The 23,286-nt window shown below is 38.5% G+C and overlaps 1 protein-coding gene across 6 annotated transcripts; it reads right to left on the bottom strand.

The window, feature by feature from the left end:
- On the bottom strand, positions 1-22,680 carry ZBTB44 (zinc finger and BTB domain containing 44). 6 transcript variants are annotated; one of them, XR_003254512.1, is made up of 6 exons: positions 21,611-22,680; positions 16,808-16,892; positions 11,176-11,339; positions 8,535-8,835; positions 6,029-6,842; positions 1-241 (listed from the first exon to the last, which is right to left on the bottom strand). XR_003254512.1 is itself a non-coding variant. In XM_026071778.1 (6 exons), the coding sequence occupies exons 1-5, from the start codon at positions 22,626-22,628 to the stop codon at positions 6,560-6,562; spliced, it is 1,851 nt and encodes a 616-aa protein (XP_025927563.1). In that variant the 5' UTR covers positions 22,629-22,680; the 3' UTR covers positions 1-241; positions 6,554-6,559. The 6 variants fall into 6 exon arrangements, 5 of the variants coding, with proteins under 5 accessions (XP_025927563.1, XP_025927561.1, XP_025927564.1 ...); XM_026071778.1 differs by having other exon boundaries at positions 6,554-6,842; XM_026071776.1 differs by lacking the exon at positions 1-241 and having other exon boundaries at positions 4,943-6,842.
- Positions 22,681-23,286: the final 606 nt, after the last annotated feature.

Below are 23,286 nucleotides of genomic sequence, written 5' to 3'. Positions count from 1 at the left end.
GAGGCAAATTAATTTAATTGCAAGGGTTGCCAGAAACCAGCAGAGGTGTATTTTAAGTCCCATGACTCTAGGCTGTTTCATGACTATTTTGAAGCTCACAGCTGCGATCATGATGACTCTGTCTATTGTCCTTTTTAAACATCTTCTGCTTTGACTAATTTGATTAGGCTTGTTCTTGGCTGGCTTTTCATCAATAAAACCCCGTTCAAAAGATGGCCCCACTGCTTTTGCAGAATACAGCCTAAAAGAGAACATTAACAAAAGGAAATGTAATATACAATGGAAAATTAAACAGCAACGTGTACTTTATTCTTAATACTCTTTACTCATGTAGCCTCTTCAATCATTTATTAATACTTATTCTGCTTTAAACCACCTTCCTTCCAGAAACAGCTTCAGCAACAGGGAGTTCTCATCATATCCAACTATTTTGAGCCTAATTATAAGCAAAAGCTGTAAGAGAACATAGCTCTGCTAACAGAGCTTACACGAGGTCAAATCCAGTCTTTTGTACTGTAAGACAAACTGTGGAGTAGTTAAATAATGACACAAAGCACAGATATACTCCATAAAACATTAATATTTTAATGAAAAATCTTAGCTTCATGTTTCTATCCAAAGACACTCAAAACTAGTTTTTCTCCCCCCTTAATTTTGACCTATAACGGGACCAGTTTGGAGATTTTTTTTTGTATTTTAGAACATTTTTTTTTAAAGATTAAACAACCAGGCTAGCAAAAAGGTACCCAATACATACTTTTCTTATATCAAACAAGCTAGTATTTCAATACAATGTAACTATACAGAATATATACATTACACATATGATCACAAAGCAAACACTACAGGCTCAGAACAGATTTGAAAAAACATGATATTCACATTGATTACAATAACTCTAAAAATGATTGTAACGTTGAAACGGCACTTAGTTTACAAAAAAAGTCACAAAAATATATATAGCCACCAAGAACTATGGTTCCTGAAAAATACTAATAGCCAGATAGTATTATATAAAATGTGAAGTGTATTTAAACATCGTATACATTAAAAAACAAAACCAAAACCAAAAAACAATTCTGTTAAGTCAATAAACATGCCAAGTAATCTAGCTGTGGCCAGCATCAACAAGAGAAGCTGTACTGTGGATGAGATGACGACTGGATATACGGCTGGTGACCGGAGACTGGCACAGTTAAGGGGGTTTCACTGTTACTAAAATGCACAAAGAAGCCCAACAATAATTTAATTCACATTTTTGCTCCAGCTTTACTCTTTCCCTCTTCAGGGTTTCACCATAGGGCAGTGCCTAGAGTGAAGGCACTGCAGGAACAGGGCAAGGAAGCTGTCCAAGAACTTTGTGTAGCCAGGTCTATTAAGTCAGAATATCAAAAGCATGCATCAGCTAAACGAATGGTTAAACAAAATCACTCCTCTGGGGACTTCAGCAACCCTCAGGAAGACTGTAGGTACAGTTGCCACACAGGCTGGCAGCACCAGGAACTGATTCAGTTCTTTGTTTAGTGCAACCAGATTTGCAGGTGAGACCTGTGGGACACTGAATTACTGCGATAGCACACATTGAGTTAACAAAAACCCAGAGCAATAAGTACTGTTGCATTAAAAAAATTCACATTTCTTTTATGGTACATTTCCTCAAATACTTTGAACCAACTCTAGGTACTAGGGACCTCTGATGTGGCTGAGGCACAGTCTGGCCTTGAACCCTCTTATCTGTCATCCCAATGCTATGGAATTCATTATGTCCAAAATTGGAGATGAGAACCCTCCAAAACTGGGTTTCACCTTGTAAGCAAAACTCGAACTTAATCGATCTGAATGAAAATTAGCTATTTTCCATATTCTGATGGTGTGGAAGTTGCAATGGATCTAGGAACAACAGGTGCTCCTACATCCGCATTTTCTCCATCCCTGCAGGGTGCACAAAGCTCCCATTCTATTTGCATATAAAATGCTTCATGGTTCGTCTTAGAGAGAGACTGGCAATAGTCTCAGTGCTCTTACATCCTGGGGCTGGAGGGGAAAGCCAGCAACCAAGAAGCGACTGAAGCCCTCATATAAAAACTTTAAACCATAGCTTAAAAACAATAAAATTTCATCCCGTAAGGGACATATAGGGATCATAGTTTTATAAAATATATTTTACTGCATTGGCAGCTATTACTTTTTAAAAAAGTTTAAATTCACACCTTTTAGACTCAAGATACATGTGAACCCCGAACCATTTTCAAAAACCTAGTCTACTAATCTCTCAGTATGAGAGACTTGACCATAGTATCTGCGAGCCTGACAACTGAACTCAAACTGTAGTAAGACAGACAAACCACCAGGAACACAACCTTTGTTAATGTGGTGTAAGAAAAGTGACACGGAGTCCTCACGGGGAGCTTAAGTTGCTGACTGTGAAGGCATCCCGATGGATTTTAAGGGGAGCTGGGCTAAGTGTCTGCATCAAAATACAAAGCAAAACAAACCCTTACAGCTTGGCCAAATCCCGCACGTAGCTAAAGACATCGCTTCTTTTCCTTCCACTCTCTGTGGAGAACTAGAAGGCTTTTCAATTTTTTCCCCTTTCCCCAAACACTATCCCATGTACAGCCAGAGAAAAACCTTTCCCCTGCTTTCCCACTGTTCCCGTCCGAGATGCTGTTCTCTGCAATACGCGAGGGGTACAGACCAAGCACAGACTCCGAGAATACGGGTCCCCAGCACAGGGCAGAACCTTGCCAGTTCTGTGATAGTGAAGGCACTCTACTTGCAAAATAAATGGAGGAGGAAAGGATTTTCCACTAAGTGCAAAGAACAGTGCCACACAGGAGAAGGATTTGCAAAAGGAAAATGCACTCAAACCACTTTGTGAATGAATTGGAGACTACTCATCACTGCAGAAACTGCTGCAATGGGTCCTACATGTGGCTATTTGGAAGAAATTCTGAACAACTTRGAAGGGCCATGCAGATGATTAAGGGACTGAGCATCTGTCATATGGAGAGAAGCTGAGAGCTGGGATTGTTTAGCCTGGAAAAGGGAAGGCTCACGGGGGGATCTTATCAATGTGTATAAATACCTCATGGGGGAGTGCAAAAAAGATGGAGTCTCAATGGGCACAAACTGAAACACAAGAAATTCCATTTAAACGTAAGAAAAAATTTTTTATAGAAAGGGTGGTCAAACACTGGGACAGGGTGCCCAGAGAGGTTGTGGAGTCTCCATCTTTGGAGAGGTCCAAAACCAACCGGACAATGCCCTGAGCAACCTGCTCTAGTTGAACCTGCTCTGAGCAGGAGGATTGGATTTAGATGATCTCCAGAGRTCCCTTCCAACCTCAGCTATTCTGTGATTCTGTGACCCTGTGATCCTTGTCAAGTGGAAACAGAAATGCATACCAAAAAACCTTTTTGGGGGAAAAGAAAAATGCACTGCAGGGACCAAAATCCTCTAATAATCTGTTGAGAGAAATCTATGCTTTAGGTTTAATCCCAAGCGTAGTTTAAGGCAAGTTTCATTTAGCTTAGTTAGATAACTATCTCACTCAATTTGGAATCCAAATACTAGCAACAGAGCTTGTTTTAAGATGTTCTAATATTTTACATCTCTCCTGTGAAGAACATTAGCATTCCAAAGCACTGAACACTTCCAAAAAGTTAGGGAGGAGAAACAAAATGATACTTGAATTTAATTTGCATTCACTTCTATGGAGAAAATACACATTAACAAGAAACAAACAACATTACAAACAGGAAAATTACCAAAAAAAAACAACCCTAAAACGAAAAAAAACACAAAACCTGCGAGTAAGAACTCTATTGTTCCTGCAGCTGAACCAGATTGAAAAGTGAGAAAAATTAAGATGTTACACAGAGATTAAGGGGTTGAAAAGATAATGCGTAACACATTGCAAACAACAACGAAACTCATGACTCGCCTGGTACCAAGGTGTTAACAGTTAATGATATTCATTTCTTTTCAAGGAAGAACAGATGAGAGCTACAAGGTCCTTGTAACTAGTTTTTAATTTCTCTTTGGTATTCAGAGAGCAGTCTACCTTCTGACACAAATTTTGAAGTCTTCTAAAAACCCAATATCCAGATATGTCTATTCTGTATTTGCATATCTCATGACAAGGAAACTGTTTAGCAAAATATCTAATGGGAGAAAATTACCAGATTCTAACAAAAGAATATGTCTGTCTATATCTGACTTTTGAATGTTATATCTGTACATTCTGGGACTGTGTCTTTTGTATAAGTACTTTTTACTACAAGATTCAGAAAGGATTCTAATATACCTGGAAACATGTATAACACCTGGATCGAAAAAGAAAATCATATATTTGAGTTCAGTGTCATAGCCCTATAATTCAGGATAAAACTCAGCAAAGGCATTTGCTTGTCTCACTGACTTCTCAGTTACAGAAATCAGAAGTGGAAGAGAACTGGTCTCTAAATTCTGCCCATCAACAGACACTGAACTAATTCACAGTACAACATCCCCAAAAAAGAATTTCTCCTCCAAGCCCTTTTAAGAAGACTTAACAAATGTAGACATACGAGACTGAATTGTAGCAGAGAACTTCTTTGCAGCATGTTTCTAAAACACCCTTTGGATCTGGCAGAGAAACTTCACTCTGGTAACTTGCAAAGGACTGAAATCCCAACCATTTTCATTCTATTTAACTAAAATGTGTGTTTTTTACCTAAAACACAGTGGAGAAAAACTGTTAAATACTTAAAAGCCACTGACACCCTTTAAACTCTTTCCAAAGAGCAATAAGCTTTCTTCCTTACAGAAGTCTGCTATTAGTAGAAACGCCTCAGATCTACAGAGTATCAGAGCTGCTTCAGCTAACCAAATACAAATTGATCTTGCAATATAATACGACTTTTGTGTCGTCTCTTTCTTCAGAAGCATCCTTCCTCTATTGGTTTCATTTCCTCCGCACATTTGTGTAAAACAAATCTGGAYAGAAAACAACAATTCAAAAAACAGATTCAAAACTAAGGGAGTATATCATGCCTTTGGAATACTAAGATCAAGTAATACCTACTCTCTCAGCATGTCGTACGTAGGCGATAGCCATTTGGCATCAAACACTGAGTTAACTTGATCAGCAATAAAACCCCACAAACCTCCTCATGTAATTCCTAATTTAGTTTTCAAAGCAGTACTATAGCCCAAACAGCCTCGACAAAACAAGAATCACTGCTCTGAAAATCCCACAACCTAAATTTGCAGCTTTTTCTAAATATGGAAAAATGAAATTGCAAATCTTTCAATTTATTGCTTACTTGAGCTGTGTATGTAGCCAGAGTAATGGCCTTTAATAAACTGAGTTGGCAAGGAGTTAAAATGTTTTGAAACAGGAACAATTTATCATTGCTATATAGGCTTTTTGTAAACAACCCCTTGTTGGGTTAGAAAGTTGGCCTCTAAAGAGAATAAATTGTGTGTTTTGTCCAAAACAGACTAATAAAAATCTCAGAAACTATACATGCATATGTAAAAACAAAAAAGTGTGCAATAATACACAAAAGAGCTCATTTTTCCCCCATCTGTAAACTCCCTCTAGCTAGCTTTGAGAGATTAGTAAAAATACAGTATACATGATAGGGGGAAGTGACCAGAACTGCAAACAATCTGGCCAAGGTTTAAGAATTTCAGCTTGAGAAAACCTTAATTTTTATATGTGGTTTCCCTTTTACAGAAAGATACAGTCGTGAGATATTTGTCAGGCTTGCATGGATATGCAAAGTATATATACTTTTCTGTCATCCTCAGTTCATTATGCACCAATAGATTTTTCTCGACCATATTATTTCCATGCCTAACCTTAAATAGGCAAATCTGGACAGGCTATTTGATCAAACAGTTTCTAAAAGGACTGGAATACAAGAAGTAGGAATACCTGGCATGACATCACTTGGTTTGTCAAAACTGATTCATCTGAGATGAAAAGGGACAATGTGTTTTTAAAAAGTGTGTGACTGTTAGTTTCAAAAATGCTTACCATTTCCAAGAAAAGGGTTACAGTAAGCGCTTTGAAAATCAGCAGGCACAGAGATAGGAAGTGTCATTTTATAAGCAGAAGATTAAAGCAATCCACTCAGAACTAGTCAAAACTGTTCGATAATGGTTTCCAATGCATCCTTTTGTTTGTCATTTTAAAAAGGTTTCCTCTGATTTCTTTCCCTTAACCAGAGGGTCTGCAGAAGCGAGAGAAACTTAATGAGCTGTTCTAACTGTGGAAGAAGGAATAGTTAAAGTGATCTGAATCAGTTGGTTCTTCTTTAGAAGTGTATCACAGCTTCCATGATGTTCTGACAAGATCTTTTTGTGCATTCAGTCTTAAATATTTTCACAGAAGTGATCATTCAGTCATGAAAAATAATGTAACATCTGTTGCAGTTTTCTGTTTAAAGCGTAGCTTACAAAGTAAAAAGGGAAAATCTCCCCACTTTTGTTTAAAAAAATTAAATTAAAATGTACAGGACCAAACACAGGCACTTTCCAAAGAACAAAAATGAAAACAAACCATGAATTATTCAATAGTAATAGATGACAGCTCCGGTTTCGGAGGGTCACCTGCGGTTGCCTCAGCAGTGGCGTTAGTCTTTGGCTGCTCGGGCACATCTTCTTCCTTCTCTGCCAGCCCACCCAGAGACCCCAAGGGGAAAGTGCTTTCACAATTCTGAGTCGACGAGACCTGTGAAATGACAGGCATTTGGACAGAAGAGTTGCTTTCAAAGCCATGCTCCCCTAGCTCATACTGCCCGAGGGTCTCTTCTTGTTCCTGGTTTAAGTAGTCCGGTACTAGGAAGTCACTAGAAGAGGGGCAAAGGACAGAAGAGAAATGTCATTTCTCAAATAAACATTAGATATATCGGTTTCTTTGTATCAGTTACACCACACAAGATATGTACTGCATTGCACAGAGAACAAAGATAATCATTGCACATTGTTCTAAGATCATCATAGCAGCATACTTCACTAAGCATTATCACCTGCTTCTCATTTATATACAAGGAGAATTTATTGAAAGATATCTATTTTGCATTGTTGTGCATCTGTATTTCCCGCACAGTAACTTCTTATCTAGACTGGATCACCTTGATGAGAACGAAAGTTAATGTTTGGAACATCATGTGGCACTGAAAATCTCACTGAAAAAAAAGGGAGCATTCAACCTTTGAAAAACAGAAACAAAAAAWGAGTTCAGTACTGGCAAAGAAGCGGGTCTTTTCCACCACGGAGGTAAGACCCACCCAAGAAACAGCAGCACCACTCCTCCCAGAGAATACAGGCTGCAAACAGAAGTTTGAGAGGAAGCAAAGGTTCTGCTTAAAGTATAAGGAGGCTACCAACTATGATGGTGTTTTCCTGATGCTGACACATATCATACCACCACGAAAAGAACTGAATTTCATTTCCTCTGCTGAGTCACACAGTTTCAGCCCTTTCTGCACAACAGTTCCATAACTTACTCTTTTCAGTGATGGCTAAGCATATCGGAAGAAAAGCTACTGAACTCTTTAGTCATATTTCCAGAAATCAAGCACATGAAGAAAATTAAATTTCTTTGCAAATACTCAGCACCAGACATACCCATGTTTTAAGTTTGTCCTAGAGGCAAACATATATACATATATATATATACAAACACACATATATATACATATACATATACACACACACATACATAAACACACGCATTTGCATGCTTTAGTTCCTCCTTGTAGTCCATTTAAAAGCAGTAAGTTTTCTTCAGCAACAGTTGAGGTTCACTCTGCAGAAAAGCATTCACCTCTTCAAACCCAAATTAACAATCGGCTATGCTAACCTAATGTTTGGAAATTCAAACTAAAACAACTAAAAATCATGCACTTTAATCTGACGACAACAATAAAGTGCTTACCACAATCATGGCATCATTTCTTAGCAGAGTTTTCATCTCAGCTTTGGCACAAGTGCTAAGAACAAGAACTACGTAAACCCACAGATATGGAGCACTTGTACTTTTAAACAATATTCTCCTGGAAAAACAGTGACTGGCTTTGCTAGTTTGTTTTGTAATTCTTTCATTCTGTATCACTTCCAAGATAACCAAATAGAAAAAAATACCGAAATCACAAGTGAAGTCACAAGTCTATTCCCTATGTAAATGAACAGGGAATGTACAAGAGTCTGGATCTTAAACCATTTACAGAACCCCACARATACTACAGTACAGAATGATATGCCTTAACATCATTAACCTGCTCATAGATACTACTGAAAAGAGAAACAAGTAGCCCAGAAGCAGCTTCTGCATATCACTGGATTCTTCAGTGCCCTTGTATATAGTTTATACACTGTAAAACAGATATAACAGATAGCGGTGCAAGAATGAATCTGACTGGAATTAGCTGGCAACCTGATGAGAGGCACAGCAGGCTGCCCTGAAAGCAGGAAAAGATGATTTAAGGAAAAAAAAAAAAAAGCAAGTTTCCCTGTTAGGTTTTTGCTGTGCACCTCACCTGCTCTGGAAGTAGTTTGCTAGCTCTGACGCTTCATGGTTCAAGCTCCTCAGGTGAACGATTAAATTTCCAGAGTTGGTGAACATGGCGCCACATGTTTTGCACTCGTAAATCCGAGGCTTGCGGATAATATGCCGGGAAACCCGCATGTGGTGTTTATATTCCCCGAAGGAAGTGAAAGTGGCACTACATATCTGGCACCGGAAACAGCGTTTACCTTCGTGCTTCAGGCGATGCATCTTTAGCGAGTAAGCTCGGGTGAACTTTTTCCCACAGCGGTCACACTGAAATGGTTTAATGCCTGTTGAAGAGAGAGCAAAAATGTTCACCTTTTGYAATCAGAGGTCATTGGCAAAATCCCTCCAGATTTCTAGCAACAAAAGGACACCAGCTGTGGTCAGTCAAAATGAAGTGCTGATTTAAGAAGAAACAGTCTGTTTAATTTTAAAATGGCAGAAACAATTAGCACGGAACTATGATTACTCAGAACCAACAGCCAATAAATTTCGTAACAGTGTGATCCATCTTTAACTCTTACACTTCTTCTTCACAGTTTAAAATGAACATAAGCTTCCATGGATTAGACTAAGGTTAAGATCCTGAGCCACGGCTAAAAAACATCTGATGCAGCTGGCATCTCAAACCATCTTTGAACGCTTTTGATCTTGGAAGATTCTTGTGCCAGACTGGTTCCCAACAATGCAATTATCAGGCTACCCTTAATTGCAACGTCTTTTTCTGGCTGCCTTTGGCCTCAGAGAAGTGTTTTGGCAGGACTGTCTGTGCACAAGGATGCCCCTGTAAGGCAGCAGGAATGGTGATAAAAGGGTGAAGTAACAGCCTTTATATTGTGTGGGAACCCTTCCATACAAAAATTTTCAGCAGCTTTGCATGACAGACAACTCTCTAAGACCGTTTAAGTTCATGCCTCTCATTTTTTCTCATATTAATTTAGAAATCCTGTTACTGGTTCATTTTTTGTTTATTATACACACCAGGAAAACCCCCAAACATATGGGCTTTGCAGCATGTTGCAGTGGCTGACAGTAAGTAATCACACCCAAACAGAACTACTTCAACATAAAAGACTGAATCACTGAAAAGGTAAGATTCAATAAAAAGTCTAAACCCCAGAAAGCGTGGAAATGCAAACATGAGGCCAAGAATCTGGAACTCAATTCAAACTAGAGATGTCAAGGAGGAAGAAAGGTTTTTTCAAAGGGCTGAATGYGCATCAGTCCCTGCAGGCTGTTAATTCCGCTCGTTTTTCACTCTGCTTTCCTAATGTTCAAAGTAGGAGCTGAACCTTTAATTGGGGCTTTTATACAGTGAAAGCTGTAGTTAAGGTTACACTGAAACTCCTTGTTAAGGATGTGAAAACAAGTTAATATTCTAAAATACTCTCTTGTGGATCTAAAACTTTTCAGGCTTGCTTACTGTCCAAGGGCATCTATTTCCTYATAAAGTTTGAGGAAAATCTCTTCAGCCATTTTGCTTATGTGAAAACACTTCCAACTTTTACAACGTTTAAGAATTTCTTTCGCACACTGTTTACTCTAAAGCATGTATTCAGATCTCTCCCAGCTTTGCCCAGGGGTTGCCAGTGGACAGGTCAGCCAGAGATGCTTCACTGAAGCTGGTCTGCTATCAATTAAAACTTCTGCAACCTATTTGGGACAACTGATATGCCCAACCACTTTGCCTTGTTAAATACGAAATGCAGATTATTACTGCTGGCCTAAACAGAATATGGTCATTTTGCTCGAAGGGATTTGACAAATAACTGCTGACATTGAAAAAATTATGCCTTGAGAATTGCGGTTACTCTGCACAAAAATAGTATTGCATCTTCGTGCGGGTAAGAGTCATGCTAAAACCAGGAGATATTAAACCGTTAGGTTTTTGCTCAACTGCAGTAACCCCTTATAGTCCCTTTACATTCACTAAAATGTCAATGCTATTATCAGATAGGGCTGACAAGTCTTGAAAAATACTAATAGCAAAGATATTAACAGTTCATAGTTAGGTTAGAAATCAAAATGAATACAACGTAATTTGCTGATCAAGACTGACTCAGCAGAGGCACGGACACAAAACTTTTGCTATCTGTACTATCTATAGTAGCTAAATTGACTATCAAACCAATTAAATTGTTGTCCCCCCCAAAATTATGAAATTCAGAAGCATATGACATTCTTCAAAACAAGCATGTAAGATAAACAATATTCTTTTATGGCTGTGAGTCTCCTCTACAACACAGTATACAATTACAACATCTAAGAAGAAGAAGAATCAATCTTCTTTAATATACACCAACTCTTTAATATAATAAAAAAGCCAATTATACTTCATTCCATCTCAAATTTTATCATGAGAATGATTTATTCGGATGGCTTTCAGGCAATCAGAATTTTTTCAGTCCATACAAATGTTAATCATCCATAAGTGCAACTATCAGTCCGATTTGATGTATCAACACATGCATTCGATGAGGCACACCTCTAACCAATCTTTCTAAAATCARTTCTCAAGCACTTGACGGGTGATTAAAAAAGAATTGCATTACTATGTTTGCTGCACAGCGAGCAAACCTCTGTGGGTCTATAAATTAATAAATCTTGGGAATGGAAATGTTTCTTACCTGAGTGGATAAGCATGTGTTGTTTTAAGTTCTGAATGCGAGTGAACCGGACCCCGCAGGTTGGACACTGAAAAGGTCTATCTGGGCCATTTGGGCTGGGTCTCTCTGTGCTGCTGGTAGAAGGAGCAATGTAGAGTTGGTAGGGATACTGAACGTTCTCCAAACTACGAAGAAAAAATTCACCGATTTACAAGCACGCTAGAGAAAAAATAAGAAGCCTTGCCCATGGAAAATTGGAACATTGAACATATTGGTATGAGAAGAAAAAAAAGACAGGCCTTTACCATTACTGCTTTCTGTTTACGCTAGAAATCTCTTCCTTTATAACTACAGGTCTGACCTACATCTAGAGGTCTTATACTCACTGACTTTGTACATCTGATGAGAAACAGAGAATAATCTCTAACTTCTGTTTCTTTCGGCAAAAGGTCTGAATATCAGCTGCAAACTGAACTTCATTTTTTAGGCATGAGCATTTTTTCAAGTATATCGATGATCTACAGTCAGCAAATAGTCCCAGAGGGAGAATTTAAAGAACTAAGCAAACTGGAAAGCAAAGGAGTATTTTGCAGTTTCAGTGATATTTACAAAGGAAATTAAAACAGATGCATTTTCATTTCAATTCAGGCTCAGTGAGCAATCACTAGTATCTATAATTACATATTTCTAAGTTTAAAATATTAATCTAATTAATTGATACTTGCTCCTTGTCTGATTCAAACAACTCTGTGAGAGTAGCACAAGCACTGTATTTAAAAAACAGCACAGAGACTGTACAAGGAACAATTTACCTTTCAAAGAAGTTATTTAAAACTGACTAATTGCTCCTGCATACCCTCTAGCTGTAAACTGTTTAATGGAACTACAGTGTTATAATCCAAGTCCTCTGGCAAGGTATTTCCTTCACTAAAGGGCAGAGTCAAATAAAAACCAACCTGCTGCTACAAACATAAAAACAACAGGAGTTTGAACTTACCTGGGACTTCCCTTCCTTGAGCATTATGGTCTATATTTTTGTTGAAATAGACATTTCAGCTTGCTCACAGCCTGATGGCAGATYGGACGTCACTGGCAGCAGGGAACTGCTCTGACCATGAATATCCCCTGCAGGTGATAGCTACCGTGGCCAGAACAATGCAATTTTACTTTCCTAAATTCTAATGTATTATATATATTGTGAAAAAAAGTGCAACAATGTCTCCTGCTGCAGACAGTCAGAAATTTTCTCTAACTGAACAAATCCAGAGCTTTGCATGCCTACTTCTGTCTCTAGCCTAGACTGTTGGCTTCTAGGCTAGACTGAGTTTGTGGACTTTTAACACTCACAGGAATGAAATGTGCAGTTAAGCACAAATACATTTTCCTGTGCATCATGCAAAAATCCACAGACCAGATCTGCACAAGAAGACTAGAAGTAGGATCATCTCTTTAAAATCAATGTCTTAACTGCCTTGGTTTACTCTGGAAAAGACTGTTCAGACAACTGTAAGAATTGGATATCTGAATTCTGAGTGCAATGATGAGTCTCAGCTGCAAAAGTTCCAGCTGTAAAACTTGTCTGGTAAGAGAAAGCAGCTACCAGAAAGTATCTCCTGATGGACGCAAGGTAAGCGAGTTCCTGGCAGGAATTACAACTGCTCTGTAAAACTGATGAGGATCTCTTGCCTCCCAGAGAGCTGGAATAATATTTGTTCTGTGGAAACTTTATGTTGGGACTTTTACAGAATTTTTTCCCCATGCTGATAATATTATCCAATCAGCTTCTATTTTTTGTGGTAATGGAAAAGCTGGTACCAGGGAACACAAACCAAATGCACACGAACATCTCTGCACAGAGCCAGCACACATGTTGCACGGTTAGTGCTGAGCAGACACTACTCATGGGCCAAGCTGGACCCAAACTGAGTCCCAAAGTGCTGTCTGAGCAGGCCTGAACTGTACATATACAGCAGATTTCTGCTGTGAGAAACAGAGATCGCCCAATCTCAGTTATTACAAACCTGCTCAGAGCTGTATCATTTTTGGAGAGCTGGACAAGCAATTTCATTGGTTTTCACTTTTTTTTATACACAGTAGGGTCCTAGAGAGCCTGGGAAAAGAGAGATGCTGACAAACTTATTGATCTTTGCATGAGGAAAGATTTTTCAAGAGGCAAGTTACCAGCTCATATCCTGGGCCTGACAGAAGATACTTCACTGTCACTTACGGGTGCAAAAAGGTCAACTGATGGCTCACCAAATGCACCTGAAATGAATGAGGATATTTCTAAGCATACGTTCTGATTTGTCTAACCAATCTTCTGCCATAAGCTCTGGCGTTCCTCTTCCTCTTTGTGAGCAGATCACTAGATAAAGAACAAATCTTACTCTACTCAGATGTGGAAATGCTGGCTTTCTCTCTGGAGTTGGTGTGACCATATGCTTTATACTGGCCAGACTGATTGGGGCCCAAGAGAGACACCTTTCCCCCCATCTGGTATTTGACAAACGTCATGCAGTTTAGTTAAGGGGTGAATCCCTTCAAAAAAGGTTCCCTTGCACTTAACCGGCTGGAGAGAGAATTTACAATAAAGATTTTCACAGCTATGTGCCAACAGAAGTGCCAGGTGCCAGGCAGGGGTGGTAAAAGGATGACTGGATGGGCAGCAAGAACTATTGCTTGTAGATTTTAAAATAAAGTTTGGGTTTTCTGTTAAAAAATACTATGATGAGAAAGAATGTTTAAAGGGGATAAAATGGGAAACATGAGGCTCTCCTGCTACCAGTGACTGACAAGCCTTTTTCCATCCTTACACTGCAAGCAGGCTGAAATACCTATTGGGGACATACCTGAGGACCTTAGGACAATGAAGAAATTACATTTAAAACACAATCATATTTTCTCTCCCCTGCTTCTTTTTTTCCCCATATACTCACTTAACTTTTCATGACTTGCAATTTGTGATAAATGTGGGATTTAACATTTTAATGTGTTTAATTTCTAACAGAATTTCTGTAACAGCTTTATGAAAAGATGTTTTAAATATTTTAATCATAATATTAAAACATTCCACTTGCAATTTTTTTCTTTTCACAGATTATATGCATATCCAACTCTGTAGAACTAAATGCTGGCAAATACGAACGCCAGAATGCTCACTGAGTCTAAAAATGTGCTCTATTTGTAAATGACACATATTTAAAAAAACGGAGGTTCTCGTTATATTAGACCTTACAAATCTTTTAGATTTTAGCCTTTGCAATTCCTCTTTAAATGCAGCCACAAACTGATACAGAGACTATCTGTTAAGCCAGGCAAGGCTGAATTATATATCTGTATTACGGAAGTGTATTACAGTCCAAATGTGAAAAATTAGAGAAAGAATATAACAGACATTACTGTGTAACAGTAGTTTTAATAAACAGTTTCCTGTGCGCTTATTAAACTGAGAACGATGTGCACATGACCTGCTCTTTGAAACTAATTGATTATGGAGGAGGACCAATTAATTTTGTTAATTATTTAACAAAGAAAGTGAAGAGAGAAAACATGCTAGCTTTTAAAATATTTACAATTGTTTCCACAGTGAAAAGAGTGTCGTATTGAAAGGCTTTTGGATGGGCTACTCTTTTGCTTTGTATTCTGAATAGATATATAGTATATACATATTCAAATAGGTAGTTTCCAATATAAATTTGTATTGTTCACTCAGAACCAATTTTGGCATTTTGAGAATCTATAGTAATAAAGCAAAGTACAACTTGGCCTTAAACCAAAGATGCATTTAAAAACAACCAAAAAAGTGAGGAAAATTTTCTGCGTCTGTATGATATGTTGACTGTGTTTGAATTTGATTCAGCTGAAGCTCAATATTGGACTGTATTCAGAATCCTGTATAATCTCATTTTTATACACACATCCAAAATGTTGCAGGGAGAACAACTGGCCATATTTATCTGCTCATGCCCCCATCCTGTGCTTGAAATGGGAACTGAAAAGTCCAGCGCTCGAAGGGCCGTCGCAGCACATCAGAATGTGCTGTCGCATCCCGAGAGGCACAGAGACACAAGCGTGTGAAAGACAGCTTCTTACGACCCGAAAGCACCATTTGACATATTTAACTGATTTATGGGATAAGTACTGTCTTGTAACTTTCGCTTGAATTTATAAAATACATCACTTGATAGAAAATCTTAGTTCTGGAGTGCAAAATTTTTATAAATGCACATAGCTATTAGTTCCCTTAGTATTATATAAACAATGCACAAATTCTAGTTCATTTTGATGATGTTTCTTTTATTCTGAAACTAATTATCTTCAAACTTGTGCATAAACCAGGGCAAATATTTTCTTCTCTACATGGAAGAGACCTTTTAGTGGAAAATTTTACAGTGCATTAAAATGATAGTATACATTTTGTATTTTCTATGCAGTTTTTGCTGAAGTTCTGTAATTTTATGGGAAACTTCTCAAATTATCCACTGCTGAAAATACATATGCAACTTGACTTTAGAGTTATAGCTTTAAAAATCTGGGATTAGTTCTAATGCAACAAGTGCTTCTATTATCAGTCAAAACTCTAAGTGCTGGATACTATTTTTATATTGAGGTTTGCACAGTAGAAGGTAGCAGGTGGATAAAATCTTCTTTGTCATATACAAAATCTTTTCTAGGCAGTTATTTTCCCTTCAGATTTAATCCTACACTGGGACAGGTTTTAGACAGAAATGGCAGGAAAGATTTTATGAGCAATAAAAATGCAGCTCTTGATAGTTATCTCTATAGGGAGTTTCACTTGACACAGTTTCTGGAGTAACTCCCAAAGGTTCACACTTCTTACTCAGACCTACTTGCCTAACAAAATATAACACAAAAGCTAGCTTGACAATACTTTATAAGTTTTGCTACAAAACACCATAGCTATCTATACACCATACTTGATACGTACCACAAAAGCAAAGAAATGCAAGTAAACCAATTGTGTGTACCCTTGTATGCACTTGTAGGTACATAACTTCACTCCAACAGAATTACCATACATCTTCGACCAAGCAGAACAATCTTAGTTCCACCTTCTCTGCCAGCCTTCCCTTATCCCGCTATTAAATCACTCATCGCAGCACAGCAAAAGACTGCTAAATATTTACATAGAATGACAGAATATGTTGGTAAAAGGCTGCTAAAAGGCTGCGTGCAGAAAGTTTGGGTGAAAAGATTGAAGGCTGCGCTGCCTGCTCTGTGGTTTATGGCAACAGTGATGTCTGGAGAAGCCAAGACCAGGTACATGTTTTCATTCTGTTGCTTTTGTGGCTTTACGTCAGCTGTAGCATGCATGCAACAACCACGCCTGTTTCACAATAAAGACTTTTGTTTATTAATAAAGAGCAGTGATGAAGAAACAGCAAAAACATGAATATCTTTCATCACCAGTATAGCCTGGAAATACACAGGAAATGAAAAACAAGTAAGCAAATGCTGACTTTCATCACCTACATTTTTCTAAAGCATCTGATCCTTCAGGCACTGATTGTACTTTGATCAACACAGAGAATTATATGTACAAACAGCTAAACATTCGGAGATTAAGGCTGGGTAGGTTAGCAACAGCACACCACTTCCTGCAGAACAGTGTGAACACTTCATTGGTACATACCGATCATCATCATCTGCATGAGCGTTAGTGCCAGAGGTACTTTGGAGTGTGGGCAATCCCTCCGTAACCCCCTCATCTATTGAGCCTAGGCAAAGAAAAAAGGGCGATTTAATGCAAAATAAGTGTTCAAAACCGGCTGGGGGGTAGGTAAATACACATAAGGCTTGTTCTCCAAATCTCTGACAGACACTGCTTCCTGAACGATGAGATACTAAGCTTTTCTTCAGRAAATCTGTTAGAAAACCAGGAGCAATCATGTTCCAACGCAACTTCTCCTCTACACAGACTATTTAGTAAATGGACAACTCAATATATGGCAAATACTTGGCACACCTAGAAAATGAAAAGCATCTATGTTAAATACAGCTAGAGCTTTCAAAACACATCCAATATTAACACTGTAAAGCAGAAATGTTACTTTCACTTAAAGGACACTAGTTCATGAGTTCAACCCTGCTACTGTCTATTGCCTTCCTGTTCCACACCTTCCAAATATATTAATACTTGTTGATAATACTTCCACTTATTGATAAAAGGCTGAAACAGGAACAGTCCTATGAGAAATTAAAGACGCAACTCAAAGGAGACATTTGTTTGTAAGAGAAATGCATACACAAAACCATTCAAGAGTTTTGTTCAGTGCACAAACATCCAAGCAAACTAGCTCAAGTGGATTTTGGAAACAGAATCTAAGGTTAAATTCAGCACTAAATCAAACCTTTACAACAGCTGATGGTCTGACTGTTGTTCAGATGGGCCTCCCTCATCACCACTTGGGGGTTCAGGACTCAGCCCTTGTTCAGGCATACTAAGCAAGAATATTTTGGTCTGATGTCACCATAACAGAGAGGGAAGTTGGCAGTACAGTACTGAAACAACTCTTAGCAGAACTTGTGCTGCCTCCCCAACAACAAACCCTTTGCTTTTAAAAAGCACATCTTCTGGTTTGGTCTTCTGTGACCATTTAGACAAACCATGTTTGGTTCTTTCTGTAATCTGAGTGCAGAGAGCAGACTAGATCTCCTTGCAGTCCTGCTTTGCCGCTGATAATCTCTGTGTGTGCAATGGGAGATGAGGAAAATGAATGACTGAACTCCAGCAAATTTCAACAGGAGCAGGGCTGCTGTCATCACTCTCCAAGACAGGGGTTCCCAAACCATGACACATGTATGGTTAGTAGCATGAAAGCCACTTGGAAGTGGCGCACAAGAAAATCCATCTTGCCTCCTTTTTCCTCTGTTGAGACAGAACAGTGAGCACTGATGCAACTTTTCGGAACAGCCAAGCAGCCCTTGAATCTCTACCACTGAATCTGTGTGAGACAACAACAGATGGGGAGAATGAGATTTCTCTCTCTACACCTACATCCTGAGAACGAGCGCAGCTTGGGACAGTGTTAGGAGCTGCTCCTGCTGCTATGGTAAGTCACATTCCTGCTTTCTGAGATGGTGGTACACGAGCAATCTAAATTTGGGAAACCTTCTCTAAAATACTCTAGAAAAATGGAGTATCCTTAGGTCTAAGACGACAAATATCAGATAAAATGGAAAACCAAAGAGAAGGAACAAAGAGATGGAAAGAGGGCGGGGGAAAACATGCTTATTTTATCGAAAGAAGACACAATTAGAGAGTCCTGCCTCCAAAAAAGGCTGTCCCTATAAAGAACAGAGTGTTCTACAAAACCCAACTGAAGTAAAAGATTACTGGTCTTAGCGTGACCCCATATTACAGGGCCAGTGATGGGAGGGAACTTTTATCTCTAGCAAGTATTTGAAAATAACTCTAGCAGCACCAAAATTTATAATTTTGATATGAGCTGACTGACAAACTATGGTTGGGAAATTCAGCAAGTGTGCAATCTGTAAAATTACAAACGTTAATCCCATTTTGATTTATCCTTCTTTCTCTTGAAATACTTAACTGAAAGTCGACTAAAAAATAAAGCCAATTGCTTTTAATTTTATTTCTAAGCCTTCACCTCTCAAATGGAATCACTGTTAATGAGTTAGGAAAATCTTCTCAAACATAGTTATTGTTGTTACCACAATGACTTATTTATGAAGGCTCTGCTTCACGTCTCCCTCCATATTATAAAGTGCTTCCAAATATAATAAATTGCAAATGAGCAATTCTTGAAATTGCCCAAAGAGTGAATGAGAGCTCTCTGTAATATCAAAAAGAGAGGCAGGAACGCTTTTATAAATGCACTGTAAAACACTGAGATAAATATATGCAATTATACAAAGAAAATACGTTCAGGGAAGAGAAAGCCATACTTCAACATACCTCTCTGGCTCCATTTACTGTTCTTACATTACTGTATGAGGAAATATTTCTTTGGGAGGTAAGAAGTGCTTTCTGAGCTGCAAAGTGTGCCTTATCATATATTTGGTACACGTGAATTGTACTAAAAAACAAGAGCTTTATTTCCCTTTATGGCAAAATGTGACTAAAAACTAAGATCAAGACAGTTAATAATGCTAMGCAAAGACCACTAAATAATAACTCAAACTTATTCAAAGACACAGAATAGACTAGCACTTCGAAGATTTGGGGCTAGCATACTTTTTTCTCTCTGTAGCCTTTTTAAGGAAGAACATGCTGTATTAACATCCTCAATAAGAGGCATTTAAGTTTGAGCATTATGATTACTAAGGCCTGAGATCCACTGCTCAGCGGTGTACAAATGGTCAGGCACACAACCTTAGCACTACAAAACCTAGAACAGGAAACGGAGAACGGAAAACTTTCTAGCAAATGTCACGCGGCTTCAGAACTTCAGCAGACACCGTCCGAGGCAGGATGTGCAAAGCTGCTGTCAACAGAAATCATTGCACAGATGAGGAAATTGGCTAAAGCAAGCTTTATCGTGAGAGCAGGATTCAGTAAGGTGCCTGCCTAGTAGGGTACATTTCAAAGGATTTTTTGTTTAACAATAACGCCACAACTCTCTTAGAAAAGSAGCCTTTACAGCACTCAGTGACACCTCTCCTTCTACAATTCACTCCTAGTCTCATATTCTTATGTCCCTATTCATTCAAGCCACTTAGRACTATGCTGCTTTTCTGATACTGCTAACTCCAAGAGATGCCCTCCAAGAACTTTCGCAGAGAGTACGCCACTACTTTGTAATCCAGAGTTTAAACCAAGTTTGTTCTTTTAGCCTGCTTGGATCTGATGTTTTTAGGTGGTAAAACTCCCTCCTTTCACTAGATATGCTATTTTAGCTTTCCCTAATTGTTACTTCTACTCGCTCTATTTGTCTGTGACAGTAATGTCTGCTGATGCAATGATTTGCATCTCCGATYGCACGGCCCTGACAACGTCTTTTGTGAGTTCCTACTGTAATGAGTTAAAAGCTGAGTTAAACTACCTGTTCTTGAACCAGCATCTTTTTCCCTGGAGACTACCCAGCAAACTAACTCTTTCTTTAAGTTTTTAATCCATGCACTATTTTGAYAAACTACATCTGAAGATTTAGAGATGCTTAAACAGATATTAAACCTGCTTCTCAGAAAAGGCAAATATCATTSTCTGCAGTAAATAAAGCATTACTGATCTAAAATGTCAACACAGGAGCTATACAAACTGATGAACAAAAATGAACAGTATAGAAAGTATTCAAGGATGGGGTAAAAGGACAATATTTCCATTTCTTTTTAGTGAGTTTTACATGAGATATTTTAACAACATTGGTTATATGCTGCATTCCCAGCATGGTCAGATTGATTGAACATTCACTTTCTGCAGAGAAGGCACAGCGTTACACTGACCAGAAAAAAACCAATAACGTAGCCTACAAGGCTACATTTGTTTATTTTGTTTTATTCTATTTATTTTATTAACTGAAGTAGCATTTCACATATACATTATTCGAATGAGGCAGACCAGTGCATTCTCCATCCTTATGGTTCTCAAGTAAAACAGGCTTTATTAAAAATCCTTCAGTAAACAAACCCTCTACTGAGCACAGGTCAAGCCACTCAATTCAAAGCAAAATAGCTGACCTATGCAAAATTTTGGTAATTAAACTACAAATATTGTAAAATGTCTGTCTTCTGACTTACTAAAGCCATTCAGTGCACTCTGAGCAAGGAGAAAAAATGGATTGTTACAGTAACAATCTTTAAATATTAGCTATTAATAAACAACAGCCTGCTAGAAGAACCCAAAACTGGCTTCAAATTGTCTTTCATGGAAAAAAGGTTTCTCTCAGCATTTGGCAGYATTTGAGAAGCAACTTGAGAAGCAAATCCCACAGAAATGGAAAGATTCTCAATATTATGACTGGGTGGTTTTGTTTTTGTCTGGGACATTAAGATGACAGTGTTAGACCATTTATTTTGCAAATCTTACTACAAAGGCTTTCTGTCATGATTAYACAAGGTTTTATGTTTGAGGCAAAGTACCCTTCCATCCCTCTGTGGCTACAGCCACAAGTCTTTCAAATTTGCTGTTATGACTGAAGTCAGATCATGCTTTCGACACTACTGAAAACAAAATTACATCGCCCAGTTAAGCAACCAGAGGTAAACAGTGGTTATCAACCTCTTTTGAATAGGGAGGCCTACTAACAGGCTTACTTTTCTTAGCTGACTTTTGCAAACTTATTTGAAGAKCTCTAAGTCCCATCCCTCCAGCAGGGTTTCTATGTAACATTTCATAAAACAGGGGAAAAAAAGCAATTTCTTGAAACTAAAGCTATCTAAATATTAAAAAAAAATTAAGCAGATTTCCTCCAATAAAACCACAAGTGCAAACGTATCTATTTGTACACATATCTAACCCCAGAAATGGTCATACCTATAGAGGAAGATTGTGGGCTGATCAGGAGATCTTCCTGAACTTGCTCGCTTCCRGGGACTGTCTGTTGATCACTCAGAGAACTCTGGGATGCGCTAACAGGCTGTGATACTTCCTCATGAACTTCCTCATCACTTAACCTTTCCACTTTGACACGCACGTCTTCTTCAATCACAAGGGGTGAACTGGCTTTTGTGCTCTCACAAGTCACATAATCAGTAATTCTTCTGTTTGCCTCGGAGGGCCCAGGCATTTCCAAAGTCCTAGAATTCTCCACCTGCTTCACCTTCTCAGACTGAAGTCTTCGATCGATTCCAAAAGGAAAAGTCCAGGGGAAAGCTAAGGAGGAGTCTACAGGCTGATTTCTGGACTCTGGGTAAGAAGTTGAAGGATTCAGCACTTGGGGGGAGCTTGTTTGTGTGTTACACTTAAGAGGGCTCTCAGGAGACATAACGATGTAGCTTTTGCGCTTTCTTCGTGACTCTCGGCAAACAGGAATGGTTCTTTCCACTACGCTGCATTCAGAAGAAACTGGAGAAAGGCTGCCGTCTCGAGAAGTAAAATTGCAGTTTGCACTGCTTTCCTGTCCTGCATCTAGCACCTTCTCTTGCTGGCTGTTGGGCGTATTCCATAAAATGCTTGACTTCATGAATTCGGAGCATGTGCTAGCAACACTGAACATTTGCATATAGCTGGCTGCAGCCAACACATCAATAATATTTTCTGTATTAATAGATAGTGTTGCTGTGTAAGCATATTCCAGAAGAGGTATAAAGCCAGTCACTGTCACATGGTGCAAGTCTAATACACTCTTGCTCTCATCTTCTGCTTGGCCAACGAGTTTGGAACGGAAGAAGTCACTGCAGGCTGCCAAAACCACCTTGTGCGCCCTGAAGATTTTGTCCTGGACACGAATGGTGATGTCACAGAAATGTCCATCATTGCGAAGCATGTTTAGCTTTCCAAGCATCTCCTGGCTATGAGCAGGGGAATTATGAGTAAATGTTTTTACACCCATCTTTTCACCTTTCTGCTAGCGTTCTTTCCACATGCAAGAGATCACAGGTATCCTAAAAGAACAAAAAAGACTCTGTCACTTACATTAAAGTACATTTCATCTCCGAAAGCAAAAGGTAAGTGAATTCGTGATTATAAGGCTCTGTAGGAAGAAAATTATTCCACTACAGCAGAATACTCTGGGGTCACGTTTTCACATTTTTTTAGGATCCAGACCRTGACATCATGGATTAACTCTACAGCAACGCACTTACTTACTTGTAATTTGCGAAAATGCAAAACAAATTATTTGCAATCCATCATTAATACAATCTTCTACATTTCTGCTATTGTGAACTCAAAGCAAATTCCCAGCACAGTTTTGGGAAAAACAAATGTCTGTAACACTAAAAAGAAAGTATTTTGAAACTATCATCTGTGTAAGAAACCTGTTTTTTTTTATTTTCTGGGCTCAGGAATCTATTGCTCATGGTTTTTAAACACTAGGGACTTTGTTGAATGATTCTTTTAAGTTAAGAAGACATTTGCTTGGGTCTGCTTCCAAATGTGCAGGAGCAAGCAAACCTCTCAGAGAAGGTATTTAATACTAAAAGAGCTTCAGAGAAATTATAGCACAAATTTTCAGAGGAGGGAGTTCAAGCTAGTAAACATAAAATAAC

Source organism: Apteryx rowi, unplaced genomic scaffold (genome assembly GCF_003343035.1).
Source record: "Apteryx rowi isolate R43461 unplaced genomic scaffold, aptRow1 scaffold_33, whole genome shotgun sequence".
Lineage (NCBI taxonomy): Eukaryota > Metazoa > Chordata > Aves > Apterygiformes > Apterygidae > Apteryx > Apteryx rowi.
The sequence above is the reverse complement of the archived record's forward strand: the minus strand, read 5'-3'. Positions and strand labels throughout refer to the sequence as shown.